Raw genomic sequence first — 17,801 nt, 5'->3', positions numbered from 1 at the left:
CTGGCAAACTCTTGCTGCTCGTGGTGTCATTGGTCGACCTGGAAGTGGGAAGTTCCTCCACGCAGACTAATTGATGTACAGCTGGGAGCCAGTTTTCTCCACAGCGTGAGCGGGCTTTAAGAAAGTGAGCCGAGGCTGGATGCAGGGTGTAGACAGCCAGTGTCAGCCAGCGAGCTTGCTTTTATGATTTTCACGGAAGGTCCGGTAGACCAAAGAAAATACTCTAAAATGCTCTGCCATGTAACGCGACCGGATTCAGTGGTAATGGAGGTGGAAGTTGACGCGAAGGCGAATGGGGAAGATTGTCTGAATAAGGTAAGTTATTAAGAAAAAAAGAAGAAAAAAAAAACCTTCAAAGCTTTTGGTAATGTTATGATTGATGTGAGTCGCTGTCAGCCTGACATAAGCAAACCTTTTAGGCTGTTGTTCATCGTAATCGTTCCGGTTTTTTAGTAACAGGTTTTGGAAGGATGCTAATTTTCCAATAAAAGCTCGTGGATGAGTTAACTAGTGTAATCGTTTTCATAGTTTGGAAGACAAGGACAAAAAGAAACTGAAAACAAGGTTATCGAAGTTGAGCGACACATGATTCACGATTTTTTTTGCAAAGATGAACGTAAAGAAAACGCATTTCACGAAGACAGTTTGGCACGTTTTATGTTTGACAATCTGGGTGTTATACGTGGATGGACTGATGCGCGCTGGTAGAGCTTTGTTTCTCTTGCTGACAGGACCCGAGAAATCTTTTAGCATGGTCACAAGGTTACTTTAGTACATATGTCCCTCATCAGTTGGCTGCGTGCTGAATTGGGTTGCTGAGTCTGACCACATTGTTGGACTAAATGCAGAGTGGTCTGGAGCGGATCTTTCACTGGACAGCGCCGAGCAGTCAGATCTGTGTTATATAATTACGCTGCAAACGTGCATCACTGACCGATCGAATCGAGTTAATTCGTTTCGTCCCATCCTTGTTAACTTGGGCCAATCGGCAGCGGTAACTTTTAGTCTTTAGGTTCTCGCATAAAGCGTTTTCTACAAGCAATACTGCTTTCATAAACTTTGTTTTTCTATTTCAAACGGGACATTCCCCTCTAAGAGCAGTTATATAATAGTTCTTCTTTCTTGGAGTGGTTTTTATTTAAGAGGGGAAAGTAGTATCACTCCTTAAGTTACCACATGTCCATTTCACACCTGGTCAGCATACACTGCATGACAAGCTGACTGGAGTTGTAGACTTCGTTAGTCCTTCCCTGGTCTTGGACCTGCTGTGCTCCTGTTCTTGTGCTCACTGTATGTGTTCCCCCCCCCCCCCCCCCCCTTCCAGGTGTGTATGAAACTGGGCATCATAGAGGAAGACTACTTTGGCCTGCAGTTCACTGGTAGTAAAGGAGAGAACCTGTGGCTGAACCTGAGAAACAGAATCTCCCAGCAGATGGACAGTCTGACTCCCTGCCGACTCCGGCTAAGGGTCAAATTCTTCGTGGAACCCCATTTGATACTGCAGGAACAGACCAGGTAGCGCGCGCGTGTGTGTGTGTGTGTGTGTGTGTGTGTGTGTGTGTGTGTGTGTGTGTGTGTGTGTGTGTGTGTGTGTGTGTGTGTGTGTGTGAGAGTCAGAAAAAGAGAGCGTGTGCGTGCAACTCTGTGAACATTTGGGCACACGTCGTTACTGTAGTGTGAGAGGCAGGAAGTACAACCATTGTTGGTGTGAGATGGGGAAAGCACACACGGGCTGTGAAATAGAAACTGAGTGTGAGAGAGTGTGTTCGAGACAGAACGCACCTTTCTGGCTGCTCTGACTAGCCAATGTGAATCCCCCAGCGTTGGCCTGCCTTGCTCTTTTGTAACTGGTTTGTTCCAGGTTAAAAGCTTAAATCTCTTGTCCTAAATGTTAAATATCAGAGATACAACAACTTGCCATGGTGCTCACCCTATGAGGTGTTTGTTTTTGTTTTGTTTTGTTTTTTTTCCCCTTCCACCAACCCCCAGCTCTCCTTTCTGACCGAGTGGAATGCCCTGTAGTAACCTTGCTTCCTCAGGGTAACTCTAGGTCATTGTGCTGCAAGCCCTAGTGGCAGTTGGAAATGTGATCCCCGCTGAAAGCTTCTCATCCCAAGGAGGGGGGTGGGGACAGCCTGGCCACCTCCTCCTTGACTCCCCTCCCCCATCCTTGCCCTTTTTTTTTTTTTTTTTTTTTTTTCCCCCCCCTTCTCCCTAGCAGCTGTGAATTTTGACTTTAATTTCCTGTGTACCACGTGCAGGTATTGGGGGATGCCGGTGTGATCCATTGATAATATCTGAGAAATGGCTGGCAAGCTCTGGTGAAACTGAGCTTCAGCACGTGGGAATATTTCGGAATGACCGGCCCCGCGGTTCCGTTTCATTTCCCCCGTTGGAAACTGACAGCCTGTTTCAGCAGGAGGCTGCGGATCATTTGGGGGAAGCGTTCTGACGTGCCTCACATAACGGACTCTTTTGTGCCTGGAGTGTCCAGCTGTGAGGGGGGCTGGAAGCGCGTCTGGACGAGACCTCTCCCTCTTGCTTGGGCTAGCTTTGATGCTATAAATAGGGCTTCCCAGAGGCAACAGGCCCGGAGCACTTCTGCAGGGGCCTTGCTACGCTTCTGTGTTCAACTCGAACTCCTCAGTCTCCACACTGAAGCTGCTGTTCTGTGTTGCTGGGCTCGGGAGGTGGGTTTGGTGCTTGGTGTTCTGTGCACTCCAGAAGTGTCATACGTCGTCCTCAGCCTGACTTGACTTTCACTCTTGGTTAATGGAGTGTGTGTGTGTTCACTGTCATTTTTTTTAAGACAAAAAGGCTTGCTGGACTGCTTGTCCTCCAAGCAGTGTGGATGACTGACTGGTCTTTCCATGACCCCTGGAAATCAGCAGGGGTTGTAAACAGATGGCCACTCAACTGATTATTAATACCTGAGGCTGTGGAGTGTAATTAAGAGTACAAGAGACACGTGTAGTGCATGTTTCTCGGAGGGGGCTCTCAGACTTGTCAGACATGGTACCGTTTAAACCAGGACGGCTGCGACTCCGGATGGAGCCCACATGTTCAGGTGGTATGGGGGCAGATGTGGTGAGGGGAGAGGGCCTCAAATACACCAACAAATCCGCTGAAGTTTGGGAGCAGGAACGCTTGGGAGCAGAACAAGTGCAGGTGACTTGTTTGCGTTCAGCCTGGCCATCAGCGTGCGTGTCGGGTGACTAAGATGGAGTCACTGGGGGTGGGCAATGCCAACTCACCAACTTGCCGCTTTGTGTGGTGTGGCAAGCAGGAGTGTGGGTGCTGGCAATCTGCAGAGAGGAAGCCAACGCAGATGGCTGCCTCTGTTTTCAGACTGGAATTTCTGACTCACTACAGATGCACTGTAGGCCAATGAAAATCTTCTTTGTTCGCCCTCTGGCAGGGTCATGGTGTGCATGTGCGTGCGTGCGCACACACACACATATATATGCAGGCACGTGTGAGTGTGTTCATGGAGTCTGTGCTAAAAACAAGCTCGCATTCTATTCCTTTGTGCCGTCACCTTTGACCTATGTTATCTTCACAAGTTTGGGTGCATTACACACACACACACGCGCGCACACACACTACCACCACCAACACACATGCACATGCCCTAAAGCTACATCGCACTCATAAACTAAGAACTTGTTAAGTTGATGAACTTTGTGTGCGGTTGGAGGTTCTCATGTGCTGTGTTGGTGCTCTGTGTGCTGCTGGCCTACTCCAGAGCCAGTCTGAAGAGCATGGGGACGTCAGCTGTGCATGCAGCCCCGAGAATGTCCACAGGTCTGTTCACTTTCACCCCACCTGCAATGGGCTTGGCAGAGACTGTGTGTCAGTGACGCTTAAGTATTAAATGTAGTCTGCATTTTAGAAGCAGGCATTGCCACTGAGAGACCTGTCTCTCCCAGAAGGTTCTTCAGTCATGTCATTGCAATGGGTGAGCAAATGTAGTCTTAAGTTGTTTTTTGGGGGGGTTGTTGTTGTTGTGGTGGGTTGTTTTGTGTTTTGTTTTTCTGTGCGTGTTGGTGTAACTGCCCCAAGAACTGTCTCCAAAGCTGAACTAATGGCAGTTATGAGTTAATGACCATACTCATCACAAGCAGTGATGAGTATGAAAACAAATAACGATGCAATTTTGAGGAGGTATGCACTCCCTCTTTCCCTTTGCCTCCCTCACCAACCAACCCCCTAACCCCTTTTTTATTCTTTCTCTCCATCCTTCTCTTGCCCTGTTATGCAAGATGTGCTAGTCTGCGCAGGGGGCTTCAAAAAGCCAGAGATGTTACATAAGCCTCACAGCAGGCTGTGTAAAATATTACCTCCTGTAGTCCATTAGGTGAATCCTGTCACAGCGTTTATTAAAATTGTAGGTGTGGGTTTTTTTGGTGGCTTGGTTGACCGCCATGGCCATTTATGAGAGGTTAAACCACTGTGCAGAAAAGGATCAGAGTCCTCTCATGTCCTGACCTCAGTGACCCCAATAGCCCAGAGTTGGTCCACACACACGCACACTCCCATCCCTAACCTCAGAGAACATGTGTGTTTGAGAGAGGGCGAGATCTCCAGTGTGGTGGGTTGCTGATCTTCCTTCTCACTGTCCCTCACAGCTCTAATATGCTGGGCTGTGTTTTGGCCCAGTGTTGTCTAAAGTGCTCTTCACGCTCATGGCGAGTGTTTTCCGGCAGCTTGTTAAAACCCTCTTCCTGCGCCAAGAAGTGAAACCTGGGCTTAAAACCTAACTTTATGGAAAGACAAACACTTCGGCAACGGAGTGGGTCCGTTTTGGGTGGATGTGCGCCAGTTGAATTGGTTAATGGGTATAGTGCTCTTCACAAACAGAGCTTCCGAGTTAAACATTCTAAGCTCAAATGTTCAAAACATTTGTTTGGGGTTAAACACACACGCATACATATGCAAAGAACCCACATCTTCTGTTCGAAGAATGCAAAGTACAAGTGCACACTTGCATCGAGTTCTCTAAATGGCAGTGTTAGCTGGCTAATGCAAACCACCCCTCCCACCCTCTCCCTGTTTAGAGCCTGTTTGACACTGGCAGCCCAGGGACAAGTGTTGAGTGGAGCCACGCAGGCCCTCGGCCTTCTTGCAGTGCTGAGACCTGTCTTGGCCTATTGCTTCTCCTCAGGAAGTGCAAAAACAGAATGAACCAGGCACAGAGGTGTAAGAACTGGGTTGCGCATTAATATCGGAACTGATTATGTTTGGGGTTTTTTTGTATGTTTCCATTGCGCCATATTGAGTTACCCATTTATCTGATGGTCTCATCTGAGATGGGGTTCTGTGCTATTTGCAGGGTGGTGATAAGATTCTTATTACTGTGCCACTGCTTTAGCCTCCTCTGTGATTGACCTTTAGTAACCTCCATCACATTCTCATTTTAAACTAAAAACTCTCGCCCCCAGGAATAAAGTCAGGGATGTTGGCAACGCTGCACTGGTGTGGGCTGACTCTTTTCATCTAAAACTAGTTCTTGGGTAGGTTTTAATTACGATTTGCAAACCGCTGTAGAACACACCCCTAACCAGAGGCAGTTTGTCTACAAAAGACTTATGTTGAAATTCTCGTTCACAGCAAAAATGTTTTCACTTTTGCTACGTCGGATATTTAATTGTTCTAATTATTTTCGTCCTTTTATGTGACTGTGTCGAAGTTGGCGTCATGCAACAAAGTGCTGCACGTGTGCGCGTGATGTGTGGGAGTGGCTGTAGGGTTTACTGTAGTTCGTTGACTGAGAGTAACCTCAGCCCTGTGGCACAGTGCCCTGCAGTTTGACTCTGAAGTCTGAAACCACATTGTTTTGAGTGCAGGCTGTGAGGTATGGCCAAGTCTCTCCTGATTGGCTGACAGGTCGCCGTCTCTAGGCAGAAGCGTTTTTGTTTGATTTGAGAGAATCTTTTGTTCTGTGGTGGAGGCCCTGACATTTGGTCTGTCTGGTACAATAGCTGTAAATGAGAAGATAAGGAAACTATGCTAAAGATGGATAAAGGCCGTCCCGTGTGTGGTTTTGCTCACGGCACTTATCAGGCTGGTAGTTTTGGCCTAATTTTGTGCAGTGCATGTTCATTTATAAATTAAGGAAGTTTTCTAGGCTGTGACCGCCTAGAAAGAGCAGAAGAAATTGTCAGCTTTTATTTCCTCTCTATCTGCATCTCAACCACCCCAGCTGTGAGTGATTTTGGAAGTACGTTAACATAGTCTCTGATGCATGTGTGATCAGACAAAAGCTGAGTTAATTCTGACACCACAGTGGGTTATTTCCCAGGACATCTGACATGGTTCTGCAGAAATGGGTGAGGGTACATCAGAGGCTGCTTGAACTTGACCCCTCACCCAATCCTACGCCACACCAGTTCTCATGTCATCTACAACAGGCAGAGACCCATTGCTTATTGAATAAAGGCCTTGGGTCTTTTTAATTAAGTTCATCCAGTAATGGGCTGGTGAGATTTAAGATGGAGCTGTCAGAGAGGCGAGGGGTACCTGCAGCTTACAAGCGGGCGGACTCTGCCTCTCGGGCGGCGGAGCTGCAAGGGTGTAGGTGCATGCTGCTCTGGCACCTGTATGGTGCTCAAGCTCACCGTGCATTTGCCTTTTACGTTTACATTTACGGCATGTAGCAGACGCTCTTATCCAGAGTGACTTACAAAAGTGATTTTGCAGAGGTGCCATCCCCCAAGCTGCATCGTGTGTGTGTGTGTGTGTGTGTGTGTGTGTGTGTGTGTGTGTGTGTGTGTGTGTGGCCACAGCCCAACCTCAGGTGGGTTGCCTGTCTGTCTTCCATCGGTCACATTTCAGGGCATTTGACCGTAGATGTTGTGTAGGAGGGGAGGAAAAATGGCACGCACACACAGTGAGAGCTGTTTAATATTTTACGATGCGTTGAAGTGTGGGAAAGTGTGGTAGCCTGCATCGGAGCACATGCATGCATTGCTGAGATTAGCGTGATAAGATACAAGACTGAACCAGCACTGCTTGTTCCATGTCCGCGACCGACAGTAACCTCTCGCTCCCTCCCGCTGTCCTCTGCTCCCTCTGATACCTTTGTTTTGCCTTCCAGGTAGCAGATCACATGAGCGCTGCTCTTCCATGTCACGGCAGGGAGGGTTGTTCCTCCAGACAGAGGGAGGAAAGCTTTGTCTTGCCTGCTTTGTTGTTCCAGGGCCCACGTGTGTAGTACGCATCCCAGACATGTTTGTTGTGGACCCTCAACCCCCCCCCCACCCACCCCTTCTCTTGCCTCGTCCGTTATTGTTTTTCTTCAACTCACTTCTGTCGGCCCGGGTAAACATCAGAGCGAGGAGATCCCTTCCGTCAGCTGTACTTTATACTCCCATGATCCTCTGTTGTTCAGTGATGGCAAGGATGAAAGGCTCCCGCTGACGGGAAGCGGTGCAGCTCAGTCACATGACTTCAGATCAGGGGGTGTGGTCAGTACATGGTGTTCTAATCAGAAGAGGCCTTTTTTACATTTGTGTAGGAGCCGAGTCAGGCCTGCTCATGCTTTCTTATGTGAGTTCAGGTGAAGGTTTGAGGTACTGCCTCATCTTACCAATCCCCAAGAATGATGGAGTAACCAGGAGCGAGAGAAAGGGAGAATAGGGAGGGAGTTCTGCTGCTGGAGTACTTCAGTGTTTCAGACCACTACTTCTGTAACTTGTTCGCCATGAGCTTTGCCCCATTAGTATGGAGTGGTGGCCATTTGACTCTTGAAATCACCCAGCCAGAAAAATATGTGAAAGTACTCTTGCTCCAGATGTCCTCCCAAAGGAATGAAAATGGGCCTCTCCACTGGCAGCATTCTGTCTCTGCCGTCGGAAAGGAAACGGCCTGAATATTAAATTGTAGAAGGCAGTGCTGGGGGGTGGGGGGGGCGGAGCCTGGGCTTTTTAGGGGCCAGCGTTGCTAGGTTTTCTTAGTAGACCCCGCCCACCCTGCATCTAATCCAGCACCCGAGCCTGCCGCACAGCAGCTGCAGACAGCGATCCGTTCAGCAAGCCGTCAGTAACGCTGGCTCCATATAGAGGTTTTGAAAACCGTGCGTGTGTCTTGAGATGACGCAGACTGCAAGCTTATCACTCTGGAGCACTCTTGTGGGGTCTTGAGCTAGAGACAGGATAGCATTGTCGGGCTTCAGCAGTGACCCTGCCAGCTGATGGGAGCTAAAAGGGTGTGTGTGAGCGTGTGCAAAAGAGAGGAAGCAGCAGCCAGGGCTCTGAAACTGTACAGACCTATGAAAAGAGAAACTAACCATGCAGACAGCTTAAATATGGTGCTTCCTGTGGGTTTACCCTTTGCTACTGCTCTGCCTGCTCTGTGTGCATGCGTCTGTGTAACTGTTGCCCTTCCCCTGTTCACAGGCTATGTAGCCAACCTCGTCTCGCTGTGTAACGGCTTCAGGTTCTGCAGAGACGGCACCGTCCACCATCTGCCTCCTGCTGCTGTTGATGGGTCTCTCCATCTCTGTCTTTCTAGGCACCTTTTCTTCATGCACGTTAAGGAGGACCTTCACCGTGGGCACCTGCGAATGGGCTCCGAGCAGGCCCAGGAGCTCAGCGCTCTGCTGGCACAGGCCGAGTTTGGTGACTACAACCAGAACACGGCCAAGTACTGGTACACGGAGCTGTGTGGCAGAGAGCCAGACCAAGCCACAGTTAGCAGGTACACACAGCATGCCACTTGCAGTGCTTCAGTTCACTTTGGTTTGAGCTTCACATCTTTCTTCTTTTTTTTTTTTTCTTTTTTTTTTTTGGATTGTATTACGGGTGAAAATAAATAAATGATGGACGAACAATTCAAGTGTGCAATTGAATAATTTCTTGTGTAATGGCAATTCTCTAGAAGATGTAGACTACAAGCCAGTGCTCTGACTCCTTGGGCATCTGTATGGAAAAGGTTCCCAATCTGAGTCTCCTGTCTCTGCAGCTGTTCAAGTAATGAACACCACATCAGCTGTTTTTTTAACATGCGTTCCAACAGCCTCTGACATGAGAACATTCCTGGCCTCTGTTTGGCTTTAGCACAGGCAAATGTGCATGCAACTGCCGCAACAAACAGCAACTGCCAGACATACACAGCAAGTGCTGAAACAGCCTGTGCACAGTACCAATTCAGAAGAGAACCAGAGAGGGGAAGTATGCTAGTTAACAATGTTTCTGATGGTCTTGGGGGGGAAGGACAACTTCCTCTTCTCTACCTGGAGGAGCACAGAACCTTTACAAATGCATGCTGGGTCTGACCCTTTCCAATGGGTAACCAGCAAGCAGCACACTTACTTCCACTTGGAAAACCCCTTTGGTATTAACAAAGGACCAAACATAAGACCATTGTGTTTGAGGCCAGTTGTTAAGAGCATGGATTCATTTTAAAATAAAAAATAAATGCCTTACTATTAAACAGGCACGGTAGTGTGAGAGATCAGGCTGGCTCTCTGCAGTCTTTTTCTAATCAGTGTCGTAGTATTGACCTTTGTGATACTGATGTCACAGAAGGCTCCGATATGCAAATGAGCCTTTCAAATATTACTGTGCTTTTTTTTTTCTTTTTCTTTTTTTTTCTTTTTTTTAATCTATTTTTTTGCTGTGAGCTTCTCATTTTGTCCCACTTTCAGGAATGGATAAGGTGGAAATCAACCAGTACCTATAATGTTTATATAATTTAACGTGTGTGTGTGTCGGAACCCCTACTTATCGGCTTGGTTTAGTGGGTGAATCGTCTGTTTACACAGTAGCGACTGGAGCGAGGTGAAAGCAGCAATGTGTTTGTTAGGTCAGAAGACCATGGCCATCCAAGCGCAGCAGTGTTTGCCTACACAACCTCTTCTCTCGGTCTTGGGCACATACATAACCCACAGTGTTTACATGCAAACAAAGATCCGGGACATCCTGTGGGCTAGTTACACTGCACTACATTTGTTTGTTTGTCCCGTTTTGGTTGGGCAGTTAAAAAGATTTAGAGTAGATAACATAATCAAATGAAATCCTGGTTGATTATTCTGGTGGCTGAGAGATGCAGTCACAAGTCAAATAGAGCCCCAAGTAGCTTACTGGAAACAGAAGAGAGATCCACATAATGACTGCACTCTAACTCTTATAACAAGGTTGGAAAAAGGATCCTCTTATTTAGGAGCACACCAGTAACCGAACAGTAATGGGTTGGTTCAAAGCCGTCCAAGTACAGCTGGCGTGCTCACAATGTTCATTATTCCTGAGGTTTTTAATGCAATTTTAACCCATCTCATTAAATTCAGTAGTTGCAGTAGTCTAAACATGTCCTGTAAGAATGTGCCTTAAATCTGGAAAAGCTGGATTCAGTTTATGTAGGCTACAGGGTGTTGGTGCTTCCACTGAGATTAACCCATTCATGTGGAGTCTGCCCATAGGCTCTGGGCCTGGGTTTTGGCTCTGTGATTCTGCTGGGTCATGTGTGGTAGACTCTGGACAGTCTTCCTGTCTTTTGTAGCGCTGCTCCTGGGTTTACATTCCCAAATTCCAGTTGAAAGTCAGAGTTTTGCCTCTGGCACACTGAGTGAACCCTGACTGAAAAACAAAGTTCTTTGTCATGGTCTGCAGCCATACTTTTTTTATTTAATGACATTTTTGTTGGTACAGTCACTTCTCTCTATCTCTCTATCTCTCTATCTATATATATATATATATATCTATATATATATATATATATATATATATATATATATATATATATATATATATATATATATATATATATATATAAAATAAATTTACTGTGCGGTATAAATTCAGCAAACTCCCCTATTGTGTTGGCAGCATCATAGCCAAGCACAAGGCTCTGGAGGGCTTGAGCCAGCCTTCAGTGGAGTACCAGGCCCTGCAGCTGATCTCCTCACTGGAACACTACGGGGTGGAGTGGCACAGGGTGCAGGATGCCGAGGGCCAGAGGCTGGCCGTGGGGGTTGGCCCAGAGGGCATCGCCGTGTGCAAGGACGACTTCAGCCTGGTCAACAGGTACATCACCCTTCAGTTCTATGCAAGGCACCCTAGAGGTGAAGGAATAAACAAAATGGGCTGTAAAACCTGTGATTACACAAATACAGAACAAACCATGAAATCATAAATTCCACAGTGACAATGTAAATTAATGGCGGTCCATTTATTTTTATTCATGATTTTTGAATATTTTTATTTTTTAAGCATACAGGAAGGGTTCCACCGGGCAGGGTTCCCTAATGTTGGTTGTGTTCTGGCAGGATATCCTATCCCATAATACAAATAGCCACTCAGTCAGGGAAGAGTGTGTACTTGACGGTCACCAAGGAAATGGGAGACAGCGTGGTCCTGCTGTTTAAACTGATCAGCAACAGGGCAGCGAGTGGCCTGTACCGGGCCATCACGGAGACGCATGCCTTCTACAGGTCAGTCTCATGTTCGGCTCTGCCCACACACACATTGTTTTTAATGGGAATTTTTAGAACTTGAACACTTATCAGACTTGGACAAGCCAGCTGCTATTATCCATCACAGCCCGAGTGACCATTACATGGCTGGAAACGCTCATTGTCTGAAACATGCACTCATTTCAGAATCACCAAGCAAGGAGCTAGTCAGATTGGCATTAACGGAAATGGCGAAATGCTGTCTTAAACTGCTTCTTGGCAAAGATTAATGCATGTAGCGGGTCCATTGTTCCAGGTGAAAGAGATTTGCTTTCCTAACATTTCCATTGTTATCCCCCCCCCCCCCCCCTTCTCTCATTATAACATGAACTTTCTCTGGGTGAGTTAAGCAGGTCAGCAGTTTGGATCGTTCCATTGTGGGAGCAGGAGGTGGAGGTTATGTGCATGGTGATGCCATGCTCCTCTCTACTGCAAGGGTAGCTGCTGCTGCTTTCTTCTGTTGTGCAGTTTTCTGGTCCTGGTTGCTGATATTGATATTTATTGATTTTTTTTTTTTTTTTTTTTTTTTTTTTTTCCACCAAAAATGACACGAGAAACAAATATGACCGAATTCAGAATTTAGGAATAGACTTTTGATCCGGAGTAAACTTTGCTGGCCACGTGAGTGATTCGGTATGGTGGTGCGCACTTACTGAACCTCGTCCTGCTGTGTCAGCTAGAACAAATCTGAGTCTTCTAGGCCCTGCCCCATCATGTGGGCGGGTGTTGGCAGTCTCCGCCTTGCTGCCTCAGTCAACTGAGACTTTGTACATCAGTTGGAGTGCTCTCTGCACACAAGTGTTTATTCAGCTCCTCCTCCATGCTCATCTTTACCATCACACTCATTCATTTTTAACGGATGATGGATTGGCTGAGTCAGTTCACATGTGTTTGGAGGAATCCTTTTAATAATGAATCCCTGGTTTGGTAATGCTTTGCACCTGGTTCATATACAGCTTGTGCAGCCAGCTAGTAACTGTGAGAAGGTTTAGGAGATGAACCTCAGCTGGCAAAGACGTTGACCTAAGTGTTTCTTCCTCTCAGGTGTGACACAGTGACGAACGCAGTCATGATGCAATACAGCCGCGACTTCAAGGGCCACCTGGCCTCGCTCTTCCTCAACGAGAACATCGACCTAGGGAAGAAGTACGTCTTTGACATCCGCCGCACATCCAAGGAAGTGTACGACCACGCTCGACGGGCGCTCTACAACGCCGGCATCGTCGACCTCATGTCCCGGTTGGGTGTGCGCACGCCCTCCTCTCGCTCGCCCTCGCACGGCCAGCAGGAGGCGCCGGAGTGCGGCGGCTGCCAGCAAAGCTGTGTGCTGGAGGAGAGGCTCCGTAAGCTGCGGGAGGCGCTGCTGTGTGTGCTGTGCTGCGAGGCAGAGATTGATGCCGCTTTCTGTCCCTGCGGCCATGCCGTCTGCTGTCAGAGCTGCGCCGCACAGCTGCAGGTGAGACGCCACGCGCACACGCCCGACAGACAAAAGGCCATGGTTTGGAATCCAGACTCTAATTGAAGCAAGCGACAGCAGCTCATCCTACGGGGGGAGGAGGCGCGGGGGGGGGAGACGTGGAGCTGTCATTCTCGCTGCACATCCGTCCCCCGTAATCTGACACGTGCTCGCCACACAAGTGGGGCTGATTTGGTGCTGAGGCAGGGGACTAATCTCGCTCCTGGCCTCGCATAATTCCCTCCTTAACGAGGAGCGGTCGTCTCCCAGCCTGTTGGAACAAGGGTGGATGGAGCCCAGAGCAGCTCGGCTATTTCCGGCATGACATCACGCATGTCTCGTTTCTCCGTGCTGAAAGTGTGCAAGCACGGCATGTCCCTCGGTGTGCCTGTTGATCTGCCCCTATTAGTGCATCAAGCGTTGTCGGACAGCCACAGGAGTTTTGTGAGGTTGCCGTTTCTCTCCTCAAAACGGCAGACGTTACCTAAGCCCGACTTAACCTATGTAATCTAATCTGCACTGTGCATTCTTGTCTACTCCATGTAATCTGTACAAGAGTCAAGTGATGTTTTATTGGAGGTAAATGAGTGGCTGCCTGTGTGTGTCTGGCTTGAAGTGTCACCAGTTGCGTAAAGTGCTGACTGTATGCGTGTGACCTTCCCTCCACAGTCATGTCCTGTGTGTCGGTCCGATGTGGAGCACGTCCAGCACATCTACCTGCCCACCTGCACCAGTCTGCTGACCCTCACGGGACACAGGAGTCCTGAGCCCATTCACCGCACTGTAGCCCTGCCCCCCTGCAGTAGCCACCATTATCCCAGCAGTGAGAAGGTCTGCCAGACCTAAAGCAGCGCCATGCTCCTCCTTCAAGCTTTTTTTTTTTTTATTTATTACCGCTCGGTGCCTGACTTTCGTCACCGGCGACAGAATTCTGTTCTTACTACACCAATGAAGAGTCCTGCAAGCTTTTATGTTCGTACATTTCATATTTCAGTTAATTTATCAGTTGATCTGATGAACAGCTGTGTTTGTTGTTGTTTTTATTATTAAATTGTCATCCTCCTGATTCATATTCTAGCACAAACCCAAATGTATCCAATTCACAGCTTTCAGTTTTAGTTTTGCTTGTAGATTTTAGGACATATTGAATGTTTCTCTCCACCCCCCCCTTTTTTTTTTTTTTTTTTTATTTAATGGCATTTTTAGCTTTGGCTTTTACTCTGGTATTCCCACTCTTGCCAAGTCTGCAGTGTTGAGTGTGGTTCTTGGCGTCTGTCAAGCTCTCTCTGGTGTCCGCGATGTCGTGGAGGAGCTGTAGGTTATGGGATGGAGGCTGCAAGAGCCCAGCTTTCTTCCCCGTTCACATTCAGCTCGGCTGAAGCTCAGCCCACACCCCAGTCACTGACCGAGCAAGAGCGGAGGGCTGCCAATCAGAGACCAGCAGCAGAGAGAGAGACTACCCACCGTAACTTCCCAATGGTTGACCAGCAGGAGTCTCTTACATTTTTATATGCAAAGGATGCTTGCTGGTCTGTCGGCTCTGCCTGTTTTTAAAATGCTTTTGAGTTTGTGGGAGGAGAGAGTATGAAAAATGAGGGGGGAAAAAATAGAATTTCTACACTGTCACTTTACTGAGAAGTTTCCAAAGTGTATTTCCCACAGGGCTTTGCCTTAATGTAGCAGTAATGTGGTGTTTCGGTATACATCTTTCTTTGCACAGACTCATCTTTCAAGAAGAAGAGGAATTATTTTCTTTATAGTGGACAATATGGCACAGTCACTGCAAGGGATATTTTTTCCACTTTGTAGAAGTAGATTTTGTTTCTATTGGTTTGAAGCAAAAACTATGCCCTGTACATGTAGTATATTGCTGAACTTTTATATTTCTTTGAACCAGAGGTATTTAATAAAATTGTGAATTTTAAACATAATGCAGCCTCCTTGTCTAGATCTGTTCTCTCTCTTTTGTTTCTGATGAAGCAAAGCATAAATACACAAGCATCCTGACATGTGATTGCCATGGACGTCAGAGTTAATGGAGTGAATGTAATGCCCAACACGTACACAGATGTTCTGATAATTCACTATATCAGAGAGCAGCAGGGTTAGTGTGCCCTGTTTGAAGGAGTGGTGGAATTATCTATCCAGACAAACCCTGTTCCAGATGATCTAAACTGAGTGGGCAGAGCTGAGTAAAGTGAGCTTTACCTCTCAGATTGAGGTATGGAGGTCAAGTTAACTCGGCTGTTTGTAATCAAGTGATTGAAGACAAAGGAATCCAATGAGTTATCCGGTGCCACATCATCTATATTCACAGAATATTTTTCTCTCTCTCTGGCCCTCCCTCCATTAGACAGCTTCAGTCCTTTTTATCCATCACTCTTGGATAATGATAAATTTATATTACAAAAGTGCTTTAAAGAGCAATTAAAAACAGACTATAATACAAAGATTAAAGAACAATGAAGAGATTAAAATTTGATGGGAATAAGAAGTGCAATATTAAACATACTCCACGATTTTTTATTTTTATTTTTTAAGTGCGAAGAGCTTCCATTATTCGGGTTGTCAGGTGAAGAACTCTTGGTGCCATGGAAACTAAAAGCCAATTTCCACTCTTCACCTGCGTGGGATGGAATGACCTGCAAATTGCTGTCGGATGGCTCGCGCGATCCGGATGGAATCTAGGAATCGATTCTAGAACAGATAAGCACCTTCCCATTTTCAGGACGTCCGAACGCAGCGATGGCCTTCTCTGTAATCTCGAGTGTTGTAGTGAAGGATCCGACCTAGATGTGGGTCAATAGTCAACAGGAACCATCATACACAGTTTGTTTATTGGTCACCGTTCTGCCCAGGGCTGATAACTTAACGCATGACACGAAACTCGATGTTGAGCATTGGCATACAGTCAACATCCGGTAACTTTCAATCAATCTCTAAGCTTTGTTACGATAAACTATGGGAAGAAACAATTTTAATAAGATTATCTCGTAGATTTTAATTAATATGTATTATCAATTATTATATATTAAGATGCCTGAAATGAACATATATTCTAAGAATAGAAGTTAAACAAGTAACATAGTCGTTACGTTTCAAAAATATTTCGTCCTCTCTATATCCTTCACTTGTTTCCGAGGCCCTGGGAATGTTTTGGCGGGTATGGAAGAGGAAAGCCATTCGTTTAGTGGGACGCAGGAAAAGTTTATAGATCAATGTTTCTATACCACCTTGCTGGTTGACGGCTCCCCCTGCTGACTGAACAAAAACTTCAGTTTGGCGCTAGGGTCTTAATAGGAATTGCATTTAACATAAACGAAAATGGGTTTTGTGTGTGTTCTCTCGAATCAAGGAGATACTTTTAAAAGGGGTGTGGGGCAGACCACTAGCAATCTATTCCAGTTACGTCTGATTCAATGAACAGGGGCTTGACTACAGAGATTGCAAATGCCCAGAAGAGCCAGTATGGCGTCTACCCCTTAAATATAGCTCATTTTCCTCTGTTATACTCAGATTAGTTCTCCTGTTCCTAAAACAAGTTGGCTTTCTGATAGAGGTGCGGCCCTCGCTCTGATTCGGTTGGGATTTGTCATCCAGACATCATCCAGAAGAAAGTTGTTAGTTATTCACTGAGAGCGTTAGAAGAATGTTATTACCTCCTCTCCAAATGAAAAAACTAATTCGAAGAAAATGCATTCTCGTTCACATAAATTAAGAATGGACGTCGCTGTCATCAATAATTAGGAAAGATTAGCATCGCGTACACAAGCATTTATGTATTTTAAAAATTCGAGATTACACGGTTAAAACACTTACAGAAGGGGGCGCTGTTGTTCAAGTAAATTTAAGTAATTCCCAGCAACCATCTAAACAGCATTAACCATTTTCAGTATATGACGTCAAAAGATGGACGTAGATTCGGCCGTACTAATTTTCAAAGAAACGATCACATGAATACATCTAAAAAAAAAAAAAAAAAGCATTTGTCTAGGCTCACGTAGTTTACATGTAGGCTAAAATAAACACGTTTATATAAAGAGAATTTATTCCTGTAGTCCTGTATGAGCCCGAAAAGCAATGTTTCAGCAGAGGATCTTTTCTTTAATTCATAAATTAAAAATTATATATACATAAAGAAAATGCCCATACCCACAAATCATAAAAGGGAGACTACAGATTACTTTTGTTAAGATACTATATTTTCAACCCTGATCTGGTGCTTCCTTAAGTGCTTTGAAGTTCGTTTTTCTTCTTTTGCCCTGAGCACCGTCTGTGTTTTAAATTTGCTGTACCCTTCTTCAAATGATTTGCAGCTCTAATTTGCACTTCGCCAGGAGCCCCCACACAGTCTGCAAGTCAAAGCCCAAGGTGCGGGATTCTGTAGCGCATTTCCACCTGCCGCAGGGCAGTGGAGAGAGTGAGCGTCTGGGGCCAATCATGACGACTCCTTGCCTGCTTTCCTGAGGCTGTTCAGGGCAGAAATTCTGGATGGCTGGAGGCTTCTGTTCTGCCACAGTTAAAAGTTCTTCAGCAGAGGCTTGGCGTTTATCATCTAAAATACTGTGCGAATTGCAAATGCCATTTCCTTTTCACATTGAAAAGAGATGTAGCTGAGGTGTTTGCTCCTGCTCTGGCTGTGTTTAAATCTTGCCCTGAATACTTTGTCTTGATAACAAGATTAATCACTTTAACACATATGTATGTAGAATGTCATGCAGAAAGCAATAGTTATTTTGCAGTACTTTCTAATCTTCTTGCATATCTGTGGAATATACCAGTGGGAGTAACAGGTCTGTGACACACACAGAAAAAATCAGTAATATTTTTCGAGTGCACTGACATTTCCACAGGTCTGATATACCATCACAGATACAGATGCTTTCAAAGGTGATG

At 46.1% G+C, this 17,801-nt stretch overlaps 1 protein-coding gene across 1 annotated transcript; it reads left to right on the top strand.

Moving 5' to 3' along the window:
* mylipa (myosin regulatory light chain interacting protein a) lies at nucleotides 1-14,836 on the top strand. Its single transcript, XM_027019734.3, has 7 exons — nucleotides 1-315; nucleotides 1,325-1,515; nucleotides 8,512-8,697; nucleotides 10,824-11,021; nucleotides 11,264-11,428; nucleotides 12,494-12,905; nucleotides 13,575-14,836. Exons 1-7 carry the CDS (start codon nucleotides 184-186, stop codon nucleotides 13,749-13,751), a joined length of 1,461 nt encoding a protein of 486 aa, XP_026875535.2. The 5' UTR covers nucleotides 1-183; the 3' UTR covers nucleotides 13,752-14,836.
* The last annotated feature ends 2,965 nt before the right edge of the window (nucleotides 14,837-17,801 follow it).

The sequence above is a fragment of the Electrophorus electricus genome, chromosome 2 (assembly GCF_041902795.1).
Source record: "Electrophorus electricus isolate QZ-2024a chromosome 2, ASM4190279v1, whole genome shotgun sequence".
Classification (NCBI taxonomy): Eukaryota; Metazoa; Chordata; class Actinopteri; order Gymnotiformes; family Gymnotidae; genus Electrophorus; species Electrophorus electricus.
The sequence above is the reverse complement of the archived record's forward strand: the minus strand, read 5'-3'. Positions and strand labels throughout refer to the sequence as shown.